At 48.5% G+C, this 23636-nt stretch overlaps 1 protein-coding gene and 1 long non-coding RNA gene across 5 annotated transcripts; one reads left to right on the plus strand and one right to left on the minus strand.

The window, feature by feature from the left end:
• Nucleotides 1–1098: 1098 nt before the first annotated feature.
• PHOSPHO1 (phosphoethanolamine/phosphocholine phosphatase 1) lies at nucleotides 1099–23414 on the plus strand. Of its 4 annotated transcripts, none has more exons than XM_080979503.1 (3): nucleotides 1099–1241; nucleotides 18154–18289; nucleotides 20133–23414. In XM_080979503.1, exons 2-3 carry the CDS (start codon nucleotides 18245–18247, stop codon nucleotides 20892–20894), a joined length of 807 nt encoding a protein of 268 aa, XP_080835629.1. In that variant the 5' UTR covers nucleotides 1099–1241; nucleotides 18154–18244; the 3' UTR covers nucleotides 20895–23414. The 4 variants fall into 4 exon arrangements, with proteins under 4 accessions (XP_080835629.1, XP_080835631.1, XP_080835628.1 ...); XM_080979502.1 differs by lacking the exon at nucleotides 1099–1241 and adding an exon at nucleotides 2205–2535; XM_080979504.1 differs by lacking the exon at nucleotides 1099–1241 and adding an exon at nucleotides 18602–18697.
• On the minus strand, nucleotides 15631–18145 carry LOC308462154. The gene is made up of 2 exons (XR_013979018.1): nucleotides 17669–18145; nucleotides 15631–17316 (listed from the first exon to the last, which is right to left on the minus strand). It is a non-coding gene; the product is annotated as an uncharacterized lncRNA (long non-coding RNA).
• Nucleotides 23415–23636: the final 222 nt, after the last annotated feature.

The following is a 23636-nucleotide window of genomic DNA, read 5'->3' on the forward strand; positions in this document are numbered from 1 at the left end:
TAAGTCCCCATCAGATCCCTTGTCAATTTAAGTGGTGTGTTTCATTTGCTTGACCAAATCGTTTTTCATAAACTGAAATCTGCAGGCTGGCCTGACTTCTGCCAAAACACTGATCTGCATCCAACTTCTGATCTGACTCAGATCAGGCCCATTGAGGTTGATGTAGTGAAGTCAGCTGTGCCCATTCATTTCAGTGGGTCTTCTCTTGAGTATGATGAGCATCGGACACAACCCTCTGTCTCTAGCAAACGCTGCCTTTGCCACTTTTGCAGGTTGCCTCTGGCTTTTATGAAACAGGTGACACTGCAAATTTTATGGACTGAGAACGGGGGCGGGGATGATTTGGGGAGGGGAAGGATGCCAACTCAGGAGTGAACTTAGGAATGCAGTTCTCAAGGTTCTCTGGAAGGAGAAGGTGGTTTCTTAAACCAATGTCTGTCTTGTAGTTTTGATATGCCCTCTGATCACAAAAGGAGCACAGCAAATCCATACCGGATTTAGGCCAGTGACCTGAAGAAACCTAGGGAAGTTTTTTACCGTGTGGTTTTTGTACTGTGGTCTGAATAGCAGAAGTTGGGCTGTGGTGGGTGAGTTGGTCACATTGCAGCATAAGGCTTGACTTGATGTTCTTTCTCTGCCTTTTCAGCGTCATCTAGGGGTGCACAATTACGTAATTCTACTGCATGTACCACAGTGGTAGAGAGTTTTCATTTTTGAATACTTTCTAGCTTTGCCTACTGGGACATTTTTTTCATATTTGAATACTTTCTAGCTTTGTTTAATGGGACAGGGGTTGTGCATGGCACCAGAGCCTTCTTCTGCACCAGTGTGGCGCTTCAATTTCCGATTCCGCAGGGCTTATGTCTTCACACGCTTTCAAGTGTGCTGTTGTGAGCATGAGTTCTAGAAACTTGTTTGGAAAGCCAGATGCTGTGGCTTTTTCCTTGTTCCGAGGCAGAATCCCAGCAGTTGTTCTGCGGGGAAGGGTTGTTTTGCATTTCACCTGACCAGATAGCGAGGCGGTGGCGCCCTAATAATGCGGAAGGAGATAATTATCAGAAACATCTTCCTTCGCCCTGGGGGTGATTTCTGCTGGGAATGCATGGCGTCGCCTTGTGCAGGTACTGCTGAGAATACAGGGCTGGCTCAGGGCAGGTGATGATGACTCAATTAGAGCACTTTTTGCACTCTGGTCCTACCCATTGCATGTGGCTTTCACCCTCAGGATGGCACAGGTACAGGTAGGTCTTCTACTTCCCTCTTCCCCCTTTAAAACATGTTTGCCGGCATTTTCCTTTGACAGGGGTTAGGCTCCAAGCGCCATCTCGGCCTCTTGAACCGGTTGTGGCGCTTAAGTTAAAAAGCGTGATTGCAAAAAAAAAGCATGGGAGGGGCAGCTGCCCCACACTTAAATCAAGCAAATACATAAAAATACTTAGCTAAAAGTAGATTGTAGAACGGTTTTGACAGATTTTTCTGAGCACTTGGGGTCAGAAGAAATGAATTTTAAACAACTGTTGTTGAGACATTTCATTCTGAATCTGCTAGACCAGTAGTTCCCAAAGTGGCTGTTACTGCCTCCGGGGTGTTTGTGGATTACCTAGGAGGCACTAGGCACCAGGGGGGCGCTGGGGGTCGTGTAAATGACTATCGGGCTTTGAAAAGCTGGCATCAGTGGATCAACTTTTGTTGAATCAATTAAACAAAGCAGTTTTTAATAGGTTTTGCATGAATGCGCTATGAATGGTTGCCGTTTCGAGTTTTATTGCGCTATCGTTGGCTTCCTCGGTGGATCATGCAAACTGCCGTTCCGAATGCTTTCTAATGGGCCCCAGGGGATGAGTTTATGGAACCAAGGGGGCAGTGGGCTGAGAAAAGTTTGGGGACCACTGGATAGAGGATGGTGACAGGTGGGTGTCCTGCCAGCACCCATCTCCTCCCCTTGCCAACATAAATCCTGGCTACGCCCATGAAACGGGGACCAGGGCGCAAACTTTACGGGGATACCCCCCCCCCCTCTGCTTGCCCCGAAGTGTCTCCCCTCGGCGTGGAGGAGGGCGCGTGCGCTCCGGGATGCACTTTCTCCGTTGCGGCGTCTCCTCTTTTGATCTCTGCCCAGGAGCCGCTGCTATTGGCTGCCTCTCTTGTGACGTGCGGGGACTGCGGTTGTCCTATGTAGCAAGCGCCGGGCTTAGTTTCCGTCTCTTTCCAGAGACCCGGGATTCTCTGCTGGGTTGGTGCGGGTGGGGAGGGGGGAGGGAGAAGCAAAAGGAGGAACCCGGGGGCCGCTTTCTCCCCCCAACCCCTCCACCCCAACCCTCCTTTACAAAAAATAGGAGGGGAGGGGTGGAAGGATCAGCTCTCCGCCGGCCCTCGGCGTTCAAAAGGAAGCTGGCCAGGGAGAGAGAAGGGGAAAGCTGTTTTTTCCCCCATGGAGAGCGATGCAGGGAGCAAAGTTGGAAGTGTGAAGCGAAACTAGGGATCTCCCGCTCCCCCGCTGCCGCTTGACGGCTGGGATCCGGTCCAAGAGCGCACGTGAGTCTGCCGCACTTGGGGTGACGGGGAGAGGAAGAGAGAGCAGAGTTGAGCTGAGATCTGGCCAAGGGCAAAAGGGACACAAGAGAAAGTGGATGGGGCCCGGGACCCTGGGGGTGGGGGGCAGGAGGGTGCTGATGGGGAGGCAGAATCCGAGTAGCGTTGAGTGGCAGAGGAGATCTTGGAAGCAGTAGACTTGGGGCGAGGGGGGCAGCAGTTTTGCAGAAGTTTGGGGATGGGTAGGCTTATAGATGATAAGTGTAGCTGTGAGATGTCATGTGGATAAGTAAGTGATGAAGAGTTAATTGGGGGGGGGCGTTGATCCCAGCTCTTTGATGGGATCAGAGGAAGGAGAGGTTATATATAACCTTAGCCATTAAAGATCTGTGGTCCATTTATGTTGTTCTGCCTTATAAAACAGCAGCCCATTGCACTTAGGAAGAATTTCCCCCTCCAGATGCTGATTACTGGAGTGTTAGACGAAAGGAGGGTTGTGGGAAGAGAGGTGGTGATGATGATCCAGGGAGGTCATTTAAGGATGTAAAGGTGTGCATTGTGCCCAAGGCAAGGGCACAGATATGCCTAGAAAAGTTGCCTTCCCTTTACACCGTCCTATTCCAAAAACCACCTGCCACGCATGCACCCACCACTTGTTTTGGTGGGGAGGAAGTGACTTGTCCTTGTACTGTAGTAGGTTTTTGATTTACAGTGGTACCTCAGGTTAAGTACTTAATTCATTCCGGAGGTCTGTTCTTAACCTGAAGCACCACTTTAGCTAATGGGGCCTCCTGCTGCTGCCGCACCGCCAGAGCACGATTTCTGTTCTCATCCTGAAGCAAAGTTCTTAACCTGAGGTACTATTTCTGGGTTAGCGGAGTCTGTAACCTGAAGCATACGTAACCCGAGGTACCACTGTATTTATTTTTTAATGCTGTTCTTGTTTTGCATTCTGTGAGTACATGAAAGCTGCCGCCTCTTTGATTCCACTGTCCCATTTGGGGTGGGGCGAGCGCATTATGCAGGATCTCAGAGATGGGGAAGGACTAGGCAAGTTGTCTTACCTAATAGGGGCAGCATAGGAGCGAACTCCTAAAATAATTGAGCAGGCTGCCACCGCCGCCACCACCGCCCCAAGTTGATGGGCATTGCCATTCAAATTGTATCTGTGCACCACGTCATGTGATCGATGGCGGGGCTTACCTCCCCCCCCCCCCCCGATATTTTATTCCAGGGCAGGAAGGGTTCCTGCGACTGCCAGCATTAGAATGGGAGGCCAGAAGTTGCTTATCGCCCCTGGACATCGTCTGGAGGCTCATGACACAGCAGCCTTGCCAAAGATCTGGCTTGTCTGTGTTTGCTTGGAAGGCTGCCTGGGGACCCAACCTGGGCATAGGCTGATTTTCCCCCTATAGGAACAAAGACAGGATGTAACTGCAACAAATACACAGAAGATAGAGTGGTGGTCATAGCACCTTCTGATCTAGGCACTGAGATCTTTGCGGGCTCCAAAGATGCAAAGAGGCTTTGGGGGTTTTACTCCAAGAGAGCCAGGGTAGAAAGTTGTTTGAGGGGGGCCAAGGAGACAACATGGCTGCCAGGACCAGTTTGAGGTGCCAGTCCGCAGGCTGTACTAGGGCAAGCAGATCCAGGAAGCTTCATACTTAATCCAAGGGACTTGGATGGATCTGGGATTTGAAGGAGTCTTTGAGATACTGAGCAGGAGTTCTGGCTCTCGGAATGCTTTTAAGGAAGCAAGGCGATGCCTTTTGATGTGACAGGCAGCTGAGGGTACTTTGCATGGATTGTACTGAGTTCAGTGGTTGAACATCTGTAGGCCAAAGTTTCAGCTTCAATCTCCAGGTAGGAGTGACTCGTGTCTGAAATACAGTGGTACTTAATTCATTCCGGAGGTCCATTCATAACCTGAAACTGTTCTTAACCTGAGGTACCACTTTAGCTAATGGGGCCTCCCGCTGCCACTGCGGCGCGATTTCTGTTCTCGTCCTAAAGCAAAGTTCTTACCCGAGGTACTATTTCTGGGTTAGCGGAGTCTGTAACCTGAAGCATATGTAACCCGAGGTACGACTGTACTGGAGAATCCCTCGCAGTCAGAGCAGGCAAGTCGTGCATTAGACGGACACAATGATCTAACTTGGTACAAGGCAGTGTAAAATGCTCCTGCAAGGCAGATGGCTTGCATGCAGTTTACAATATAACCGTACCTTGGTTCTCGAACGGAATCTGTTCTGGAAGTCCATTCGACTTCCGAAAACCAAGGCGTGGCTTCCTGCACTCAACTGGAAGCTGCGTTGGACGTTTGGCTTCCAAAAAAAGTTTGCAAACCGGAATACTTGCTTCTGGGTTTGCAGCGTTCAGGAGCCAAAATGTTCGAGTCACAAGGCATTTGAGAACCAAGGTACGACTGTATGTTACAAGCCTTGCCTGTCTCAGAAATGTGCTACACAGGACTATTATTCCCATTCTACAGAGGCAGAACTGAGGCAAAGAGAGGAGTGGCTTGAACCCAACACCCTCCCAGGGCCACGCCGATTCTTTTAGGGCCAGCAGCACTGGAGAGCAATTTTGTCGTGCCCCTGAAATTGTAAATGCAAGGCCTAACCTTAGCAATTCCAGGGGGAAGAGGGACATCTTCAAGGTCATGTTTGTCTCGTGGTAACTGCAAGTAGAAGCAGATTTCCAGCTTGGTCCTTGTGCCATGAGCAGGATTGTGTGTGCTCTGCCTTCTTCCCTCAGTATATGGTGGGGGTCCCCTCATGCAAATCATGCAATTGTGTACTCTAGTTTCTTGGACGTGGTGGTGCTGTGGGTTAAACCACAGAGCCAAGGGCTTGCAGATCAGAAGGTCGGCGGTTCGAATCCCCACGACGGGGTGAGTTCCCGTTGCTTGGTCCCTGCTCCTGCCAACCTAGCAGTTCGAAAGCACATCAAATTCCAAGTAGATAAATAGGTACCGCTCCGGCGGGAAGGTAAACGGCGTTTCCGTGTGCTGCTCTGGTTTGCCAGAAGCAACTTACTCATGCTGGCCACATGACCCGGAAGCTGTACACCGGCTCCCTCAGCCAATAAAGCGAGATGAGCGCCGTAACCCCAGAGTCGGCCATGACTGGACCTAATGGTCAGGGGTCGCTTTACCTTTACCTTTTACTCTAGTTTACATTATTCTTTCTTGAGGCAGGATCTAAAGCCGATATGGGGAACCTGTGGCCCTCCAGGTAATGGCCAGGGTTGATTAAAGCTGCAGTGCGGCAACATCTGGAGGGCCAGATGTTCCCCAGCCCTAAAGTTATACAAGGCACTGAAACCTAGGCTATTGGAAACCCTGCTCAGCACCCCCCTGCCCTCCTTAAAAAATTCACCAATCATTGCCTCTGCATCTTCAGATCGTTCCCATTTTGAAAGCTTAGAAACTTGGGTTCTCAAAAATCAAAGTAACTGCAAGCAGAGTTAAGGAGGCGAGATTATAGGCTGTTGCATCAAAAGAGTTGTACCTCTTGGCAAAAGTCCCTGTCTTATCTTGAGCGCTCTTCCTCATTCCCGAATGCACATGGACACAGCTGCTTTGCTCAAACCCTTCGCTGAAACGTTTATCCACATGTACGCACCCACGCCACCCTAAAATGCTCTGTGTTCCTCATACCTCTTGCCCCTGCATACCGATAAAAGATTGCACTCATCTTTCTGGTATCCCGGCTTTGACTTCCCCGTTTGTCAGTTGCTCTTAAGCTTCTCGCCCAATTACCTTCCCCATTTTCCTGCCCTTCCCTTCTTCCTCCCCATGCAAAGTTCTCAACACCCACATTCTCTGAGCCTTCTGTTGCAAGGAGAGAGTAACTCCGAATGTAGGGCATGTTTGGAAATCGTGGTTTAAACGTCTTCAAATATAGCATCCCGGAGATCCTCTCCAAACAAGCGTGCTGTTTAATTTGCTGGATGTAGAGCCTTCCAATACAAATAAGAGGTTTCTCCATACAGAGTTTTATTTCATTCCCTATTAATTTTCTTTTTTGTTTGTCCTTCTTGGCCTTCTCTCTTCCATTCCCCCCCCCCAACCTCCTGGTCAGGTGTTTTTCCTTTCTGGGGGGACTCCTACAGACCAGCTGCCATTAGGCAAGCGATATGTTTATCCTGTCAGTGTGGAAAAGAAGGGATTTTAGAACAGACCAGCTTCTTCAAAGAAAAACAGAGAAGGCTAAATTTAGAATCTACCTAAATGCCTCTCCTCTAAATTAAAGGCATTCCGTTTAAAATAAAGCCTCTCCAAAGCTCAGTGCAGTTCTCCTTAACATGGAGGAATGCCTGCAACTTTTTGTTGTAACTGGATGGACGTGGCAACCCCGGTTGAGGATTGCGGGTGACACGGTGCAGAAGTGATTGCCTTTTTTGTCCTACCTCACAGGGTTATTGAGATCGATAAATTGGGCAACGATTGTAAGTTGCTTTATACGCAGAGAGGGGCTGTGCAGAAAGAAAAGACATTTAGCTATCGGGCCAGTTTTCGGTGTGTACGACCAAGGGCAGTTTTCTGACCATTTCTGGCACGAATTGGATGGATACTCCGCCGTACGCAAGTATTCCCTCCACATAGGAAGCTAGCACGCCAGAGAGGAAGTCTGGGAGTCCTGAAATGCTCGTTTTCTGCACGGAAGGAATGTTTTTGTATTGGGGGACAGCCATTCACACAAACCCCCTTGTTCAGGGATGGTATGTCACCGAGTAACAGTTGCTGAGGATAAACATTGTGTCTCGTCTCCATGCAGGTCATAGAGTTGGAAGGGACCCTGTGGATTATCTGGTCCTATCTGACCTAACTTAGCCATCGTTGTTGTACATTATTATTATTATTATTATTATTATTATTATTATTTTATACCCCTCCCATCTGGCTGGGTTTCCCCAGCCACTCTGGGCAGCATCCAACCAAATAATAAAAACAATAGAGCGTCAGACATTAAAAACTTCCCTAAACAGGGCTGCCTTCAGTTGTCTTTTAAAAGTAAAATAGTTGTTTATTGCCTTGACTTCTGCTGGGAGGGCGTTCCACAGGGCAGGTGCCACTACCAAGAAGGCCCTCTGCCTGGTTCCCTGTAACCTCACTTCTCGCAGCGAGGAAACCGCCAGAAGGCAGAACGATGGGGGTGGAGATGCTCCTTCAGGTATACTGGGCTGAGGCCATTTAGGGCTTTAAAGGTCAGCACCAACACTTTGAATTGTGCTCGGAAACGTACTGGGAGCCAATGAAGATCTTTCAGGACTGGTGTTATATGGTCTTGGCGGCCACTCCCAATCACCAGTCTAGCTGCCGCATTCTGGATTAATTGCAGTTTCCGAGTCACCTTCAAAGGTAGCCCCACGTAGAGCTAATCTCCTGCTCACATATTTTGGTAGCAGAGCTATCGTCATGCGGGGGGGGGGGGTGCGCACATCATGAATGGCTTGAAAGAAAACAAGGAAGACTTATTAAGCTCTGACCAGTTTTTGGAAGAGAGATGACAATCACTAAGATTGCCAGATTTGCTTTTCGTTTTATCCCGCAGCTGAGCACAGAGGTTCCTTATATAGCCATGACTGATTACTTTATTTCATATATAAAAATACGTACATTCCACGTTTCAGACAAATACTGTTTCCCAAATTCAGGTAGGTAGCCGTGTTGGTCTGACGCAGTCGAAATAAATAAAAAATTGTCCAGTAGCACCTTAGAGACCAACTAAGTTTGTTCCAGGTACAGTGGTACCTCGGGTTAAGTACTTAATTCGTTCCGGAGGTCTGTTCTTAACCTGAAACTGTTCTTAACCTGAAGCACCACTTTAGCTAATGGGGCCTCCTGCTGCCGCCGCACAACCGGAGCACAATTTCTGTTCTCATCCTGAAGCAAAGTTCTTAACCTGAAGCACTATTTCTGGGTGAGCGGAGTCTGTAACCTGAAGCGTATGTAACCTGAAGCATATGTAACCTGAAGCGTATGTAACCCGAGGTACCACTGTATAAGCTTTCGAAAGCTTATACCCAAAACAAATTTAGTTGGTCTCTAAGGTGCTACTGGACATTTTTTATTTATTTTGACTGTTTCCCAAAGTTTACTTAATATATTGCATTTATATCTCACCTCTCCTCCAAGGAGCTTGAGGTGGCATGCGCATTTCTCCTCCTCCCCATTTTGTCCTCACAACAACAGCAACAACCCTGCAAGGTAGATTTAGGCAGAAAGTGAGTGACTGGCCCCAATATCAACCTAGTTAAGCTTAATGGCTGAGTGGGGATTTGAACCCTTCTCTTCCCCAGACCCTGATCCAACTCTCTATAACCACTAGACCACACTGCTCACATCAGTCACAATAATAAAGTGAGAAGCAGGCCTCTGCCCTGAGATCTACAAACTTAAATAGATGAGCAATAAAGGGAAGAGGAGAAGTGGAGGCCAAAGGTGGAGGGAGATCAGTCTGACAATGTCAAGAGCAAAGGTGCGAGCTGTAAAACAGACGGTTGGCACCTGGTTGGAGCCAGGCTGCTCTTAAACTCCCTGGACGCTTTGCTTGGGTGGAAGCGACCCAGCAGCCTTGGCTCTTTCTAACCCAGGGGTGGGGAAGCATTGTTTTCTGACCACAGGCTGCATTCCCTGCTGGGCCGCTGGAAAAAATGGGCAGATCAATAAAAGTACATGTATGTCGCGGCTGGTTTCCACACCCTCGCCGTGCCCTCTTTATCCTCCACCCACGACAGGCATCATTATCCTCCTTTGAGGACGCGCACAAGGCAAACAAAAAAGGGCTTGGCTTCGGGAGCAGGGCTGGTGAGGGGTGAGACCTTGGGAGAGTTCTGAGGGCCACACAGAGGCCTGGGGGGAGCCCCACATTTGGCCCGGGGTTCCCCACCTCTGCTCTGATTGGCAAAGGCCAGCACCTGCTTCCCTCTACTGGCTCTGCAGTCCCCAAGGACAGGGATGGAGATGATGTTGAGCTGCCAACCCTTGGCCATACTGGCTGGGGCTGATGGGAACTGGAGTCGGCAGACCCTCCAAGCGTCCCTGTTTTCCAGGGACAGTCCTGGATTTACAGGAGCCGTCCCGTTAATATTCTGAATATATATTCTGTAAGCCACCCAGAGTAGCTGGGGAAACCTAGCCAGATGGGCGGGGTATAAATAATAAAATTGTATTGTTGTTGTTGTTGACTTGACCCCGGAATGTCCCGCTTTTCCTTAGGACGTCCCTGTTTTCATTGGGGAATTGCTGGAGGGTATGGTAGAACGTTAAGTCCCTATTTTCATTGGAGGGTATGGAGTTAAGCGACACACACACACACACACCCGAGCCAAGGTGATAAGTTACTATAGAACCTTTAGAAGACATCTGAAGGCAGCCCTGCATGGGGGAGTTTTTAAATGTTTTCTTGTGTTTGTATATATGTTGGAAGCCGACCAGAGTGGCTGGGGCAACCCAGTCAGATGGGTGGGCTAATAAATAAGGAATAAAAAGGTAAAGGACCCCTGGCAGTTAAGTCCAGTCGCAATCGTTTCTGGGGTTGCGGCGCTCATCTCGCTTTACAGGCCGAGGGAGCCGACGTTTGTCCGCAGACAGTTTTTCCGGGTCATGTGGCCAGCATGACTAAGCCGCTTCTGGCGAAACCAGAGCAGCACACGGAAACGCCGTTTACCTTCCCGCCAGAGTGGTACCTATTTATCTACTTGCACTTTGATGTGCTTTCGAACTGCTAGGTTGGCAGGAGCAGGAACCGAGCAACGGAAGCTCACCCCGTCGCAGGGATTTGAACCGCCAACCTTCTGATCAGCAAGCCCTAGGCTCAGTGGTTTAGACCACAGCGCCACCCGCATCTCTAAATAAGGAATAGGGCACCCCTATTTTCATCAGATTAATGTTGAAGGGTATGAGTTGGGGGCAGGGGCAGAGGTTCCCCATCGCTGCCCCAGGCTAGCTGAGAATTGGAACAGAGTATTTGTCCTGGCTCGTGTTTAGATATCCCCCCTTTCCTTTCCTTCCCTTCCCATGCCCAGGGAATCGTTGATTCATTCTCTGGAAAACTCTGTTGTGATCTCTTATCTCCCTTCCCCCAGCCCCAGTGCTGCTGCTGCTGGATGTGCCAAATATTAGCATGACTCAGCTGTGCTCCAGAGAACAGTTCTCCGATGTTTAGGCTGCGCTTGGAGTTTCTCAGCAGGGAGGTTAAGCAGGGACGCAAACATTGTATTCCTCTCCAGCCTTTCGCCAGCTACAGAGGTAGGGCGGCCGCAAATGCCTCTTTGGAGAGGAAGGTATTTTGAAATGTTCTGAGTGCTTTTGGCGGCATTGCCCAAGGAGAGGCACTCTTGTGTTATTTGCACACCGAATGGCCCTTTCCTTCTGCAAATCAATAAGACCTCGGTGCAGAGGCGTGTGGAGGAATCCCAAGGAAGGAAGGCTGCTTTAGGGAAGAGGCTGTCCCTGAGCTGCCTTTGCCCTGGCTGGAAAGTTCAGATTTCACCCTTGCAAGTCCAAAAGAAGACGGGGCAATTGCAGCTTTGCGTCTGGGTCATGGGAGACCTGTGTTCAAGTGCTGCCTCCACCGTAGCCTTTGCTCTAAGACCATGGGAGCATCGCACACCCTCTGCCCAAACTTCCTGCATCTACAGAGTTGGGAGTGTGATTGATTTTACTTCCCTTTTGGGTGTGTTGGCAGGGAACATAGTGTGCCATACACTTGGCCTACTTTTGTTGCAATCCTCACTACACCGGCTGGTGAACCCGTGTAGATCAAGGCGGTACAACCTCTTAGACCAAGTGAGCCGCAAGAATGCTTTTGACACAGAATCCTGGGGCCACACAGCGCAATGACCCAGAATGCAACCTCTGTGCAAACGGGGAGTTGCCTGTATTTAGTTTTTAATGTGTTGTAAACCGCTTTGAGATGTTTTTCTTCAAAATACAAAGCGGTACAGAAATGAAAATAAAGATATAAATTAATTAAATAATAATAATCTGATCCCAAAAAAGGCACCTAGACATTCCGTTGCAGTGACCGTAATTTAGGCTTAAGATGCCACTTCGCAATTAGACAAATATGAGTTTCCAACACTGGTTGCATCGTGAAATGAGGCCTTTCACAAATGCCCGATGCACATCCATAAAACGAAATGCGTGCAAGTTAGAAATGAAATATTGGGCAGTGGCATGAAATTAGAAGCTGTCTCAAATCTGCATCCCCAGAAATCTGCAAACCAAACAGAGAGGCCCCGGCTCTCTAATCATTTGCAGGACAAGGATTCCTGTAGTTGCTAGGCTCCTTTATCTCTTTACTTTGACCAACCAGATTCAGACTTGCTGGAATAGGCAAAGGGAGCAAGCTGACCTGCCTTAGCAAGGATGCGGCGTGTTTGCCTGCTTTTTAACTGTGCTTTTGATGCTCCGAGAACGTGACTGGTCCTGTTTTGTCGTATGACAAGCCTTGCAGGTGCAGGAATGGGAAAAGGTCTCTGCAGGCAGAGCGTCAGAGTGGCGTTGATGGTGTTGGGTTTGCCTGTGAGAAGCTGTGTCCAACCCTCGCCTTCAGTGGAACTAAAATGTTCAGGTATCTGAGGGGAAGCCCCATTTTTGTTTTACCTCTCAGTCACCTGCTTCTCTTCCCCAATGACTCCCCTTTATTCTATTAGTCTGGGAGAGGATTGTGTTTCCTGGGCAGTGGTGGTTTCTGAGATTTCCCCTGTGCTTGTCTCATTCATTGGAGGCTTGTGGTTGTGTGCCCTTTCAGCCTTTTGGAGAGGGATGGGGTAGGTGCTTCTTTAATGACAAGGTGGATCGTAGGTAAAGGTAAAGGGACCCCTGACCATTAGGTCCAGTCATGACCGACTCTGGGGCTGTGGTGCTCATCTCGCTTTATTGGCCAAGGGAGCCAGCGTACAGCTTCCGGGTCATGTGGCCAGCATGACTAAGCTGCTTCTGGTGAACCAGAGCAGCGCACGGAAACGCCATTTACCTTCCCGCCAGAGCGGTACCTATTTATCTACTTACACTTTTGACGTGCGGATCGTACCGTGACTTAAATTTAGTGGCTTTAATTTCCCAGGCACACTAGCTTGAGGGATCTACAGTGGTACCTTGGGTTACAGACGCTTCAGGTTACAGACTCCGCTAACCCAGAAATATTACCTCAGGTTAAGAACTTTGCTTCAGAATGAGAACAGAAATTGCGCAGCAACGGCGTGGCAGCAGTGGGAGGCCCCATTAGCTAAAGTGGTACCTCAGGTTAAGAACAGTTTCAGGTTAAGAACTGACCTCCGGAACGAATTAAGTTCTTAAGCCGAGGTACCACTGTAGTTTGGGTGTGACTAGTACCTGGAGATCTACCCAGTTGCAAAAGGTATACACTTTTAGAATGAAAGAATAGTGCTACTGAGCATCTGCTGAACACAGGGATTTGTTTTGAGTGTGGCAACTGTGACCTGAGTTTACCCAAATCTGTTCCTAGAAACCTTCAGCTGCCTCCGCTCCCACGCCCCCATTACGATCGTTTGATGGAAGGGGGAAGAGTAATGTTATCATAGCTATGGCGGAACAACAGGGAGTCAGAAATCCCCATCAATCAACTGCAAACTGCGCAGAAATCTGCTAGTAGATCCTGGTTGTCCTGCTCATTCCTCCACAAAAGTGCCCCAGTGCAGTTCATGAGGGTGTTACAGAACAGGCTTCCTCAATCTCAGCCTTCCAGATGTTTTTGGCCTACAACTCCCATGATCCCTAGCTAGCAGGACTACTGGTCAGGGATGATGGGAATTGTAGTCTCAAAACATCTGGAGGGCCGAGGTTGAGGAAGCCTATTATAGAATCATAGAATTGTAGAGACCTGAGGATCATCGAGTCCAACTCTGTGCAATGCAGGAATATGCAGCTGTCCCATATGGGAATCGGACCTGCAGCCTTGGTGTTACCAGCACCATGCTTTAACCAACAGGGCTTTGGGTCGGGTTGGATAATTGTGCAATGTTATCCTCAAATGCACCCCTTTAAATTTTTATTTCATACAGTGGTACCTCGGGTTAAGTACTTAATTCGTTCCGGAAGTCCGTTCTTAACCTGAAACTGTTCTTAACCTGAAGCACCACTTTAGCTAATGGGGCCTCCCTCCTGCTGCTGCTGCGCTGCCGGAGCACGATTTCTGTTCTCATCCTGAAGCAAAGTTCTTAACCTGAAGCACTATTTCTGGGTTAGCAGAGTCTGTAACCTGAAGCATATGTAACCCAAGGTACCACTGTATAAGCAAATGACTGCTATTCAGAAGCACGGCACTTGGAGGTGGGCGAGAACAGCATTAACACTGGTCCATCTTCCCTTACTGCAGGGGTGCCCAAACTTTTTTCAAAGAGGGCCAGATTTGATGAAGTGAGGGTCGACTAAAGTTGTTGGGCTTTTTTTAGGATTGAAGTTGTTGACTTTTTTCAATTTTACCCCAGGCGATATACTGTCATCTAGCTCAATAAAGGTATCCCTGACCGTTAGGTCCAGTCGCCGATGACTCTGGGGTTGCACGCTCATCTTGCTCTATAGGCTGAGGGAGCAGGCATTTGTCCGCAGACAGCTTGCAGGTCATGTGACCAGCATGACAAAGCTGCTTCTGGCAAATCAGAGCAGCACACGGAAACGCTGTTTACCTTCCCGCTAGAGCGGTACCTATTTATCTACTTGCACTGGCGTGCTTTCAAACTGCTAGGTTGGCAGGAGCTGGGACCAAGCAACGGGAGCTCACCCTGTCACAGGGATTCGAGCCGCTGACCTTCTGATCATCAAGGCCAAGAGGCTCAGTGGTTTAGACCACAGCGCCATCCATGTCCCTTTTAGGATTGAAGTTTACCCCAAAGTTCTTGAGCTTTTTTTAGGATTGAAGTGGTTGAGCTTTTTAACAATTTTACCCCAGGACATATACTGCCACGGATGTCTTACTGGCATCCTATGGGGCTGTGCAATATGGGCACCACACCCAAAGATGTCCCGCATCAGGCCATTTGCTAGTTCTCTGAATTCTGCCTTCTCTTTGCAGCAAGGTATAAATGGATCTGCAGCTGCCTGTGGCATAGCCCAGTCCCAAGAATCTGACCAGCTTAGGTTGTCCCCAAAAATAAAATTTAAAAACACAACAAAAATCATGAACCATTGCTTGAGAGGTGCCACGTCTCGCTGTGCTTAATTGGTAGCATGTGGCACTGCTGACTCGGCACATCCCACATGTTCCGCACCGCGCTTGCCAAGCCGGGGGCAGCCTAGGACAGGGAACATCCTGTGAAAAGGAAAGTGCTCTCCGGCCCAGAGCAGCGCTAGGACTTTGCCATCTGCTGGAGCAGAGATTCGCCATCTGTGTGTCCCAGCAGTGGGATTTAAGCTAGCAATTTTTCAGAGGCTTCTGTGTGTTTGGGGTTTTGAACCGTAGCTTTGAGGGATGTGGCAGAAAAGCAGGGGACTGGGACAAATGGATCCCATTCATTCATTCATTCATTCAGTCATTCATATATTCATTCATTCATAGAATTCAGCCCTCCTCACTCCAAACAGGCATTGCTTCTTAGTGCAATGTTTACATTGCAGTGACCAGCAAAGCCTTTAACCTCTCCGGACTACCTGTTGCAAGTCTTTACCTGAAGGAGCGTCTCCTCCCCCATCGTTCAGCCAGGACACTGAGGTCCAGCTCTGAGGGCCTCAGTGTCCCTCAGACAACGAGAATTGAGGTTACAGGGTACCAGGCAGAGGGCCTTCTCAGTAGTGGCGCCTTCCCTGTGGAACGCACTCCCATGAGATGTCAAGGAAATAAACAACTATGACTTTTAGAAGACATCTGAAGGCAGCCCTGTTTAGAGAAGTTTTTAATGTTTGATGTTTCATCATGTTTTTAATATTCTTTTGTGAGCCCCCCAAAATATTATTACTATTTATTTATTTCAGATGAGAGCAGAGTCAGTTTCAGGTCTGCTCCAGACTACAGATTGGGCACAACATATCTGTTAATCTGCTTGATGAGTTAATAGCATATGAATTTGAGGATTAAAAAATTAATCATCCACTTCAGTTTTTCTTGCACAAATCTGGCGTCCTCAGTATTGTTTATTAAATTAGCATTCTGCCCTTTCCAAGGAGCCCCCAAAGCACCTGTGATTTAAAAAAAATACAATGAAGAGACAACACGACCTATTGTAAAAAGTAAAACACCTAAAAACTTTCAAACATTTAAAGCAGTTTAAAAACAGATGTAACCGAATCCCATTTCTGGATAGGCCCACCGGAAAAGGCCATTTTTCAGCAGGCGTCTAATAGAGCCTGGTATCAAGTGGCAGGGAGTTCTGAAGCACAAGGGCTGCCATCTGTGTACCAGGGAAACCAGTCCTGCCACTTTGCAGCAGAATTTGGCTGTGGGCAGCGCTGATTGGCTGGTCCATGAGACATCACAAACCCGCTCACCACCCCAGGGCAATTTTAGGACACTTAAAATTTACTTTCCTTGTTTGTTTTCTTTTAAAAAAAGAATGTTTAAATGAATAAATGGTCGTGTAGGGCTTTTTTAAAAAAAGAACACAATGAAAACAGGCAGGCAGCTTTGCAGGGGAGAGCCTGACAATAACCAGCATTAAAACTGTTGTTCTGTACATCTGCCTCTCTGCTATTTTTATAAGTATGCTTGAGTGCTCTCAGTGGATCAAACTGCAGGTTACGTTCCATGAGTTATCAAGCATTTTCTTAGAATTTCGCTCTTTTACCTTTTCTGGCCACATGGTGGCAGCGGAGCGAAAGAAGATGACGCTTTTCTCTTCTGCCATTTGCGCCCATCTCTTAAGCAAGAGTTCATGGCTGAAACAAACCAGCAGCCCATGCGGGTTTATATAGAATCTTAGCTGCCCCATGTGATGGTGAGGCAATATATTATGTGAGGCTACAATGTGATGTGAGGCTGCTCGGCAGGGTAGGACTCGAACCCAATGCCTTCAATGTGCAAGAAAGGAGATTCCGATTTCCGACTGAACCTCGGGAAGAACTTCCTGACGGTAAGAGCTGCTCGGCAGCAGAGGTTTCTTAAGCAGAGGTTGGATGGCCATCTGTCATGGATGATTTAGCTGGGATTCCTGAATTGCAGGGGTTGGACTAGATGACCACTGGTGGTCCCTTCCAACTCTACAATTCTATGATTCTAGGCCTTATTCCATGTCCTCCCTGAGTGCCATTGCCTAGCCGGGATGTATCCTATGATGATACCTTGATTGACGGGTGTAGAGAGGTGTGAATGACTATTATTTTGAATATGAATATTATTGATTTGTGTAGCCAAAGCCAGTACAGTGGTACCTCGGGTTACAGACGCCTCAGGTTACAGACTCCACTAACCCAGAAATAGTACCTTGGATGAGAACAGAAATCGCACAGCAGCAGCAGGAGGCCCCATTAGCTAAATGAACAGGTTAAGAACAGTTTCAGGTTAAGAATGGACATCCAGAACGAATTAAGTTCTTAACCTGAGGTACCACTGTAAGAGGGTTGGGTGGGTGTAGAGACCCCTCTGGCTTCTTCATGTTTTTAATGTATCCTAGTACAGAGAGCTAGCAACTTCATCAATCGCTGCACCCCGTATCCCAAAGGCGGCCCACCCCCGACGGGAGTGCGGTCCTGGGACTGCAAAATAAAATAATAAAAAATGCCCTTGCTGTAGTCCCTGCTGGCTACCAGGAACCAGTATGGAGTGGGAAGTGTTTTGCATTGTGGGAGAAAGAGTTGAGGGTGGACCACTACAGTGGTACCTCGCAAGACGAATGCCTCGCAAGACAAAAAACTCGCTAGACGAAAGGGTTTTTCGTTTTTTGAGCTACTTCGTAAGATGATTTTCCCTATGGGCTTGCTTCGCAAGACGGAAACGTCTTGCAAGTTTGTTTCCTTTTTCTTAACACCGTTAATACAGTTGCGACTTCGAGGAGCAACTCATAGAACGCGGTGTGGTAGCCTTTTTTGAAGTTTTTTAAGACTTTGGTGATTTTTTAAGCTTTTCCAAAACTTTCCCGACACCGTGCTTCGCAAGACGAAAAAAATCACAAGACGACAAAACTCGCGGAACGAATTAATTTCGTCTTGCGAGGCACCACTGTACTTCCTTACCTTGAAAGAAGTCACTTCCTCTCTTCCAAAATGGCTTTGGCAGGCGCAAGGGCGCCACTTTTCTAAAGAGATCCACAAACGGCAGACTTTCTCCAGGATCTCTCAGTGATGGAGAAGCCAGACCTTCTCTGCATCCTGAGCTCCCATGCGCTTCAATTTGCACCAGATTTATGGCACGTACATGCAGTAGATTGAAGGCACATGACTCCCCCACCAAGAATCCTGGGAACTGCGGTTTGTTAAAGGTGCTGTATCTGGGGGGGGGGACGGGCGGACTACAGTTCCCATAATTATTCCGAGGAAGCCATGTGCTTTCCATGCGTGATGTGCATGGAGCCTTATTGATTGATTGGACTGAAACAGAGATGTCGAAAGCAAGGCTGTCTTTTAAAGAAATAACTGGAGCTTATTCGCGAGAAATAACGGGACAGGCGTGTTTCAGTGTGGGCCCTCGCAAAAATGGCAGTGTGTGGTTTCTCTGGCAGCAAAGAGACCTTTCTGTGGAGAGAAAGAGAGAGAGGCAGAGAGAAAGATAACCCCGGTTGATGCAGCGTGTTGGCTACTAAGGAACTGAAGATGAGAAGGTGCTTCGAAAGTGTCGGGCTGCAATGCTTGCTTAAGGTGAGCACGAATCTCTGGAAATGGGCTGCATCTGCTGCAGGGAACCAGGGTCTCAAAAGCCTGGATGTCGCCATTGCATGGAGGGCTGCAAGCCAACCTGTGCCTCCATTGCTGGAAGGCAGGGCGAAGCGAGCTCCTTTCTCCAGGGTTGGCCCTGGTAGCAGCAGGGCCTCTGGAGATGTGTGTGTGTTTGTGTGTGTGGAGGGGGGGTAGCTTGGACTTCAGCGGCGAAAACGCCTTGGTCCGACTCTGGCTGAAGATGCCTCTGTCTGTTAGCTTAACCACTTTGCCTCTACCGCCCGCAACCTCTAGGCCACGCCTCCGTCTCTTCATTGGCTGGCATTCCTCATTTCTGATTGGCGGGCAGGATCTATATAAAGTAGTGTGATGGCAGAGCAAAGCGCGCAGGTAAGTCGATGAGGTAGGAGAAGCGAGGCTGGAGAGATGGTGTGGGAGGGGGGCAGTCAGTCAGGTGGGGCTCAGAGGCTCCACCACCTTGACATCAGAAAAGATTTGCTCTGTGGGGTTTCAAAGCTCTGTGGGGACTAAAACCCTCATTTTTTTGATTTTCACTGAGTTCTAAAAACTCAGTGAAAATCCAGATGGTGATAACTCCTCCTGAATTCCAGGAAATCCAGTATCGAGCTGCCTTACACAGATCCCCACGCAACACAAAGATCCCCACACAGATTAAAGCCATCTTTCCACCCACCTCAAGTGTATTCATTCTCCAGTTTCCCAGCCTCACATCAGTCGTCCTTTTGGGGCACTGGCATGCAGATTTCAAGGGCAAGTAATCGTCTTGCTGGCTAAGGAGCGCGGCTTTGATTAAGATGGACGCAAACCCCTGATCCCCTTTACTTGCAGGCTAAGCCTCTTAACGGTCAGAGTTGAAGATAACATGAGGGAAAAGATTATGGCTGGGAAGATATGCTCAAAGAGGCAACCGGGCTGTAGCGATTTTGTCTAAGTAGCTGACTCGGCAGGCCTGTTTTCTTCCCCGCTCAAATTTTTAGGCTTTTTCCATACCGGAGTTTCCATTGGGAAATGAAAGGCAACTCGCTGGTAGTCGGAGACATTGAATGTACAAGGCAGGGGGAGATTTAAAAAACCCTGCCCACGGCTAGGCGTTGCCGCTGGGTACTTAAGACTCAGTGGAACCAGTGTTTGAAATTAGCTAGGAGCCAGGCGCATTTTGCACCTGGATTTTGAGCACTTGCGACCAAGTGTAGGCGCCCGGGCACCAAGATAGCACCTGACATCTACACCCTCTGGGGATCATTGGTTCTAGACTGTTTTCACACACTTAATACCCCATCCCATAGAATGCAATCAGTTATATCGCACAATCAGCATGAATTTCAGGAACCAAAATGCTTTTTCTGTGCAGCCTGAGCAAGAGCAGTCACCATTAAGGAAAAGAGGTGAGAACAGGCCAATCTATGTTTTAGACTGTCCCTGTAATCCGGTGACTTTTCTTCTTGCAAATTCTCCAAGTTCTTAACCTAGCTCAAGGTTGTCATCTGAACTAGCCAGAGGTTTAACTGATAATTAGTCACAGTCAGCCCATCCTTTGAAAAATAAAGATTTTAGAGCCATATTGCCCCAAAATGGCAACCAGACTTTCTGTTTTGGCGACTGCAACCTTGGTTTAAGGAGCCATTTGGCACCTAGTTTACATATCTGAATTTCTAACATTGAGTAGAACACACCCCCTCAGGTGGTGGATTCTCCTTTCATGGAGGTGCTTTGAACGTACTACTGTGTCCGTTTGCTATAACGAATGAAAGCCACACCCAAACAGGACTCCGCGTAATGGCTCTCGCCTCTGTTCTTGCTGCAGGATAGGGCTATGGCCGTAACGCAGGGCCAGAAATACCTCCTCATCTTCGACTTCGACGAGACCATCGTGAACGAAAACAGCGACGAGTCCATCCTCCAGGCTGCTCCGGGGAAGCAGCTCCCGGAGTCAATCCGCAGCACATACCGCGAGGGTTTCTACAACGAGTACATGCAGCGGGTCCTGCAGTACATGTGCGACCAAGGGGTCAAGATGGCCGACTTCAAAGCGGCCTACGAAAGGATCCCGCTCTCCCCCGGCATGGCCGACCTCTTCCAGCTCCTCTCCAAGCAGCAGGACCACTTTGAGATCATCCTCATCTCCGACGCCAACATGTTTGGCATCGAGTGTGCCTTGAAGGCAGCCGGGGCCTATCCCCTCTTCCGTAAGATCTTCAGCAACCCCTCGAGCTTTGACAAGAGAGGCTACTTCACCTTGGGCCCTTACCACTCGCACAACTGCAAGCGTTGCCCGGCCAACATGTGTAAGCACAAGATCCTGACAGAATACCTGGCAGAGAGGGCACAGGAAGGGGCCAGATTCGACTGTGTCTTCTACGTAGGGGACGGAGCCAATGACTTCTGCCCTTCCACCGCGCTGAAGTCGAGCGACGTCGCCTTCCCTAGGAAAGGCTACCCCATGCACCAGCTCATCCAGGAGACTGGGAAAAGCCAGCCTGGGACTTACCAGGCCACGGTCGTCCCCTGGGACTCTGCTGTAGAGATTTCTTGTTACCTTCAAGAAGTTCTCAAGAAGAAATGTTGAGGGCGGGGGAGATCTTTGATGGGAGGAAACAGCTGCTCTCGTTTGGAAAGATCTGAACGATTATAGCATCACGGCTCTCTCACGCTTGGCTTAAGGCTCTCTCTCTCTCGCTCTCTCTGGGCTTTCTCCACCTCAAAATCTCTTGTCTCTGGGTCTCTCCTTCCTTCAGCCTAGAGATAAGGGCTCACTATGCAGTTAGGAAATCCATTGAAGGAAGGGTGGGTGGATGACAGGCCACGTTAAATATTTTTGATTGCCTTTTTGGAAAGCAAAAGCAAAATACTTTTGTATTTGCTAAACCCACACATCTTGTTTCGCTTGGGCTGGTTCTCAGTAGCGCTCTTAGCGCATGGGGAAATTCTGTCGCTACCAAAGCATTTTGACTGCTCACGGGTGTTGAATATAGTTCTCCTCCCCTTCCCTTAACAAACACCCTTTTAAAAGAAATTACATTTCCAGATCCTACTCCATCTAACAGGATGTCGGAATTGTCTTTAATTGTTTATCTAAATGGGGGGGCACCTAGTGTCTCTGGAAAGGAATGGGAGAGCCAGAAAGATTAACCCACCTGCATCTTCTGGTTGGACTTGATGATTCCTGGCATCATTGCTCATCTTATGGCTGAGATGAGCCACTTTGGTCAGGGACGGAGAACCTACAGCCTCCGGATATTTGCTGAACTACAACTCTCATAATCCCCGACCATTTGCAATGCTGGCTGGGGCTGATAGGAGCTGTGGTCCAACGACAACCGAAGGACTGTAGCTCCATCCCCACTCCCTGACTTTGGCGGAGCACGTCGGGAACAAAAAGGGAAAGCACTTTTGCTGCAGCAGCCTATGAATGGTGTTTTCTACTCTCCCCTTCCTTGCCTGTCAAGACAGCCTCTTCAAGGTGTATAGTATTCCTGCTGCTCAGAAAAGGCTGGTGTCTAAAATGAAGGGGGAACGAACAGGATCGGGAGGCCTGTAGGTTGCAGTGAATAGCGAAACAAGCAAAGAGTCCAGCGTGTTGAGAACTGAATGGGTCGGAAGAAGAAGCCAGTCAGGGACGGTGCGCACTTAAGAGTTACAGAGTGGGCAAATGAGAACAGGCACCATTTTTCTCTAAGGGTGCATCATCCTGGTAAGCACGCCAGTTGTGCTCCCGTTGCACGTTTTGGCTCTTGCTGGCCTGGGTTTCACCTTTGGGCATTTTCCCAGTCCTGCACAGCTCTTTTCCTTGCAGATTCAGGCTGGGTTTTTCTATTCCCCATATGCTGAATTTGTCAGTTTGTAGCAGCCACATCCTCCCAAACGAATGGCGGATTGGGGGCAGGGGTTGCGGAGTAGAAACAGATTGTTTGGCAAGGTGGGAAATCCACATGGAGTTGGGTCTCGTGCTACAAATGCATCATTTTAAAGAAAAAGGTGGCTCTTTCTGCTACATCCATATGATGTTTTTTGTACCCACTTACCCACTAATGCGCTGGCTCCCTCGGCCAATAAGCGAGATGAGCGCCGCAACCCCAGATTCGGCCACGACTGGACCTAATGGTCAGGGGTCCCTTTACTTTTTTACCCACTAGTGACTTCCCACAAGGAACCCTGGGCATGGTAATTTGATAAGGGTATTGACATTCTCTCTTCACTATCCATGGATGCCTTTGCAGAACTGCATTCCCCTAGGAACATGAGCATTTATGGAGAGTGGGGGATGTTCCTCCCACAGATGAACCATAATTTCCCATTCTCTAGCCTTCATTTTTTTTAAAAAAGAGCAAGTATTTAGCATTTGTAGAACCTGAGATACGGGGCAAAAATGCACATCTACTATTCTTACTTTTTTGGTGAGAACCGAGCCTGCTTCTTCCATCCCTGGGAAAAATGGCTTGAGAACCCCATGCCTGGGAAGAAATCACGTCTATTCAATCAATAGCTACAAAGACTTTAGCAATGGGGGAAACAGGTACCGGACAAAGTTTGGAAAAAGGGACCGTGCAAAACATGTAATCCGAACAAAGCCTGTATCTTTCTAAGTGAGATACATGCCGCTGCCGCAGAAATCCCAAGGGTGTGCTTAATGTAAACAATAAGTGATGGTCCATGAGATCATACGTGGGTCATACGGTCCTATGTGGATTGTGTGTCCTGCCCTTGTGTGCAATGATCATCAACAGATTGCTTCGAGAGACGCTTCTGTGAGTGCAACCCAAGACCTGCCAGATTCTTCTCTATTTATGATATTTCTATTGCAGCCTTAAATTTCCCTCTCCCATGCTGCTTTCCCTGAAACCAGCAAGATGTTCCTGTCCCTACGCTTGCCGCCTGCTCATCCACCACAGATTGCACAACCAACCCATTTGTCAGTCTGTCTTGCTTCGCCTTCACCTGCTCCTTAATTCTGTTTCCTCTGCAAACCTGCTTTGTTGTCAACAACTCCCTCCCTTTTCTCCACTGGTCTGTCAATGCTTGTTGGAACTTAAAAGCCATGGAAACTCTTTTTGTAAGCGTGCAAAAAAAAGAAACAATTAGCAAACAATTTCGATTTATTTTGTCTTGCGTACACTTCAACAATAGCTGCATGCTCTGTGACTACATTTCCAAGTGTCCAAAACGCCCTGTAGCCTGTTAATTTTGTTTTTTGTTTTGTCCTGCAATGTTGAATGTATGAATCTCTCTACTTGAGACCCTCGCAAGCATATTGAGGAGAGGGGGATATCCTTCCCTCCCGGGGAGTTGCCCTTTCTGTCCTAAACCAATC

The sequence above is a fragment of the Podarcis pityusensis genome, assembly GCF_964106645.2.
Source record: "Podarcis pityusensis genome assembly, chromosome: 13".
Classification (NCBI taxonomy): Eukaryota; Metazoa; Chordata; class Lepidosauria; order Squamata; family Lacertidae; genus Podarcis; species Podarcis pityusensis.

Excerpts from the sequence above, each read along its gene's own strand:
- PHOSPHO1 (XM_080979503.1), top strand. The coding sequence starts at position 18,245 with ATGAGAAGGTGCTTCGAAAGTGTCGGGCTGCAATGCTTGCTTAAG. Across the intron at positions 18,290-20,132 it reads GGCTGCAATGCTTGCTTAAG|GATAGGGCTATGGCCGTAAC; the intron begins GTGAGCACGAAT and ends TTCTTGCTGCAG.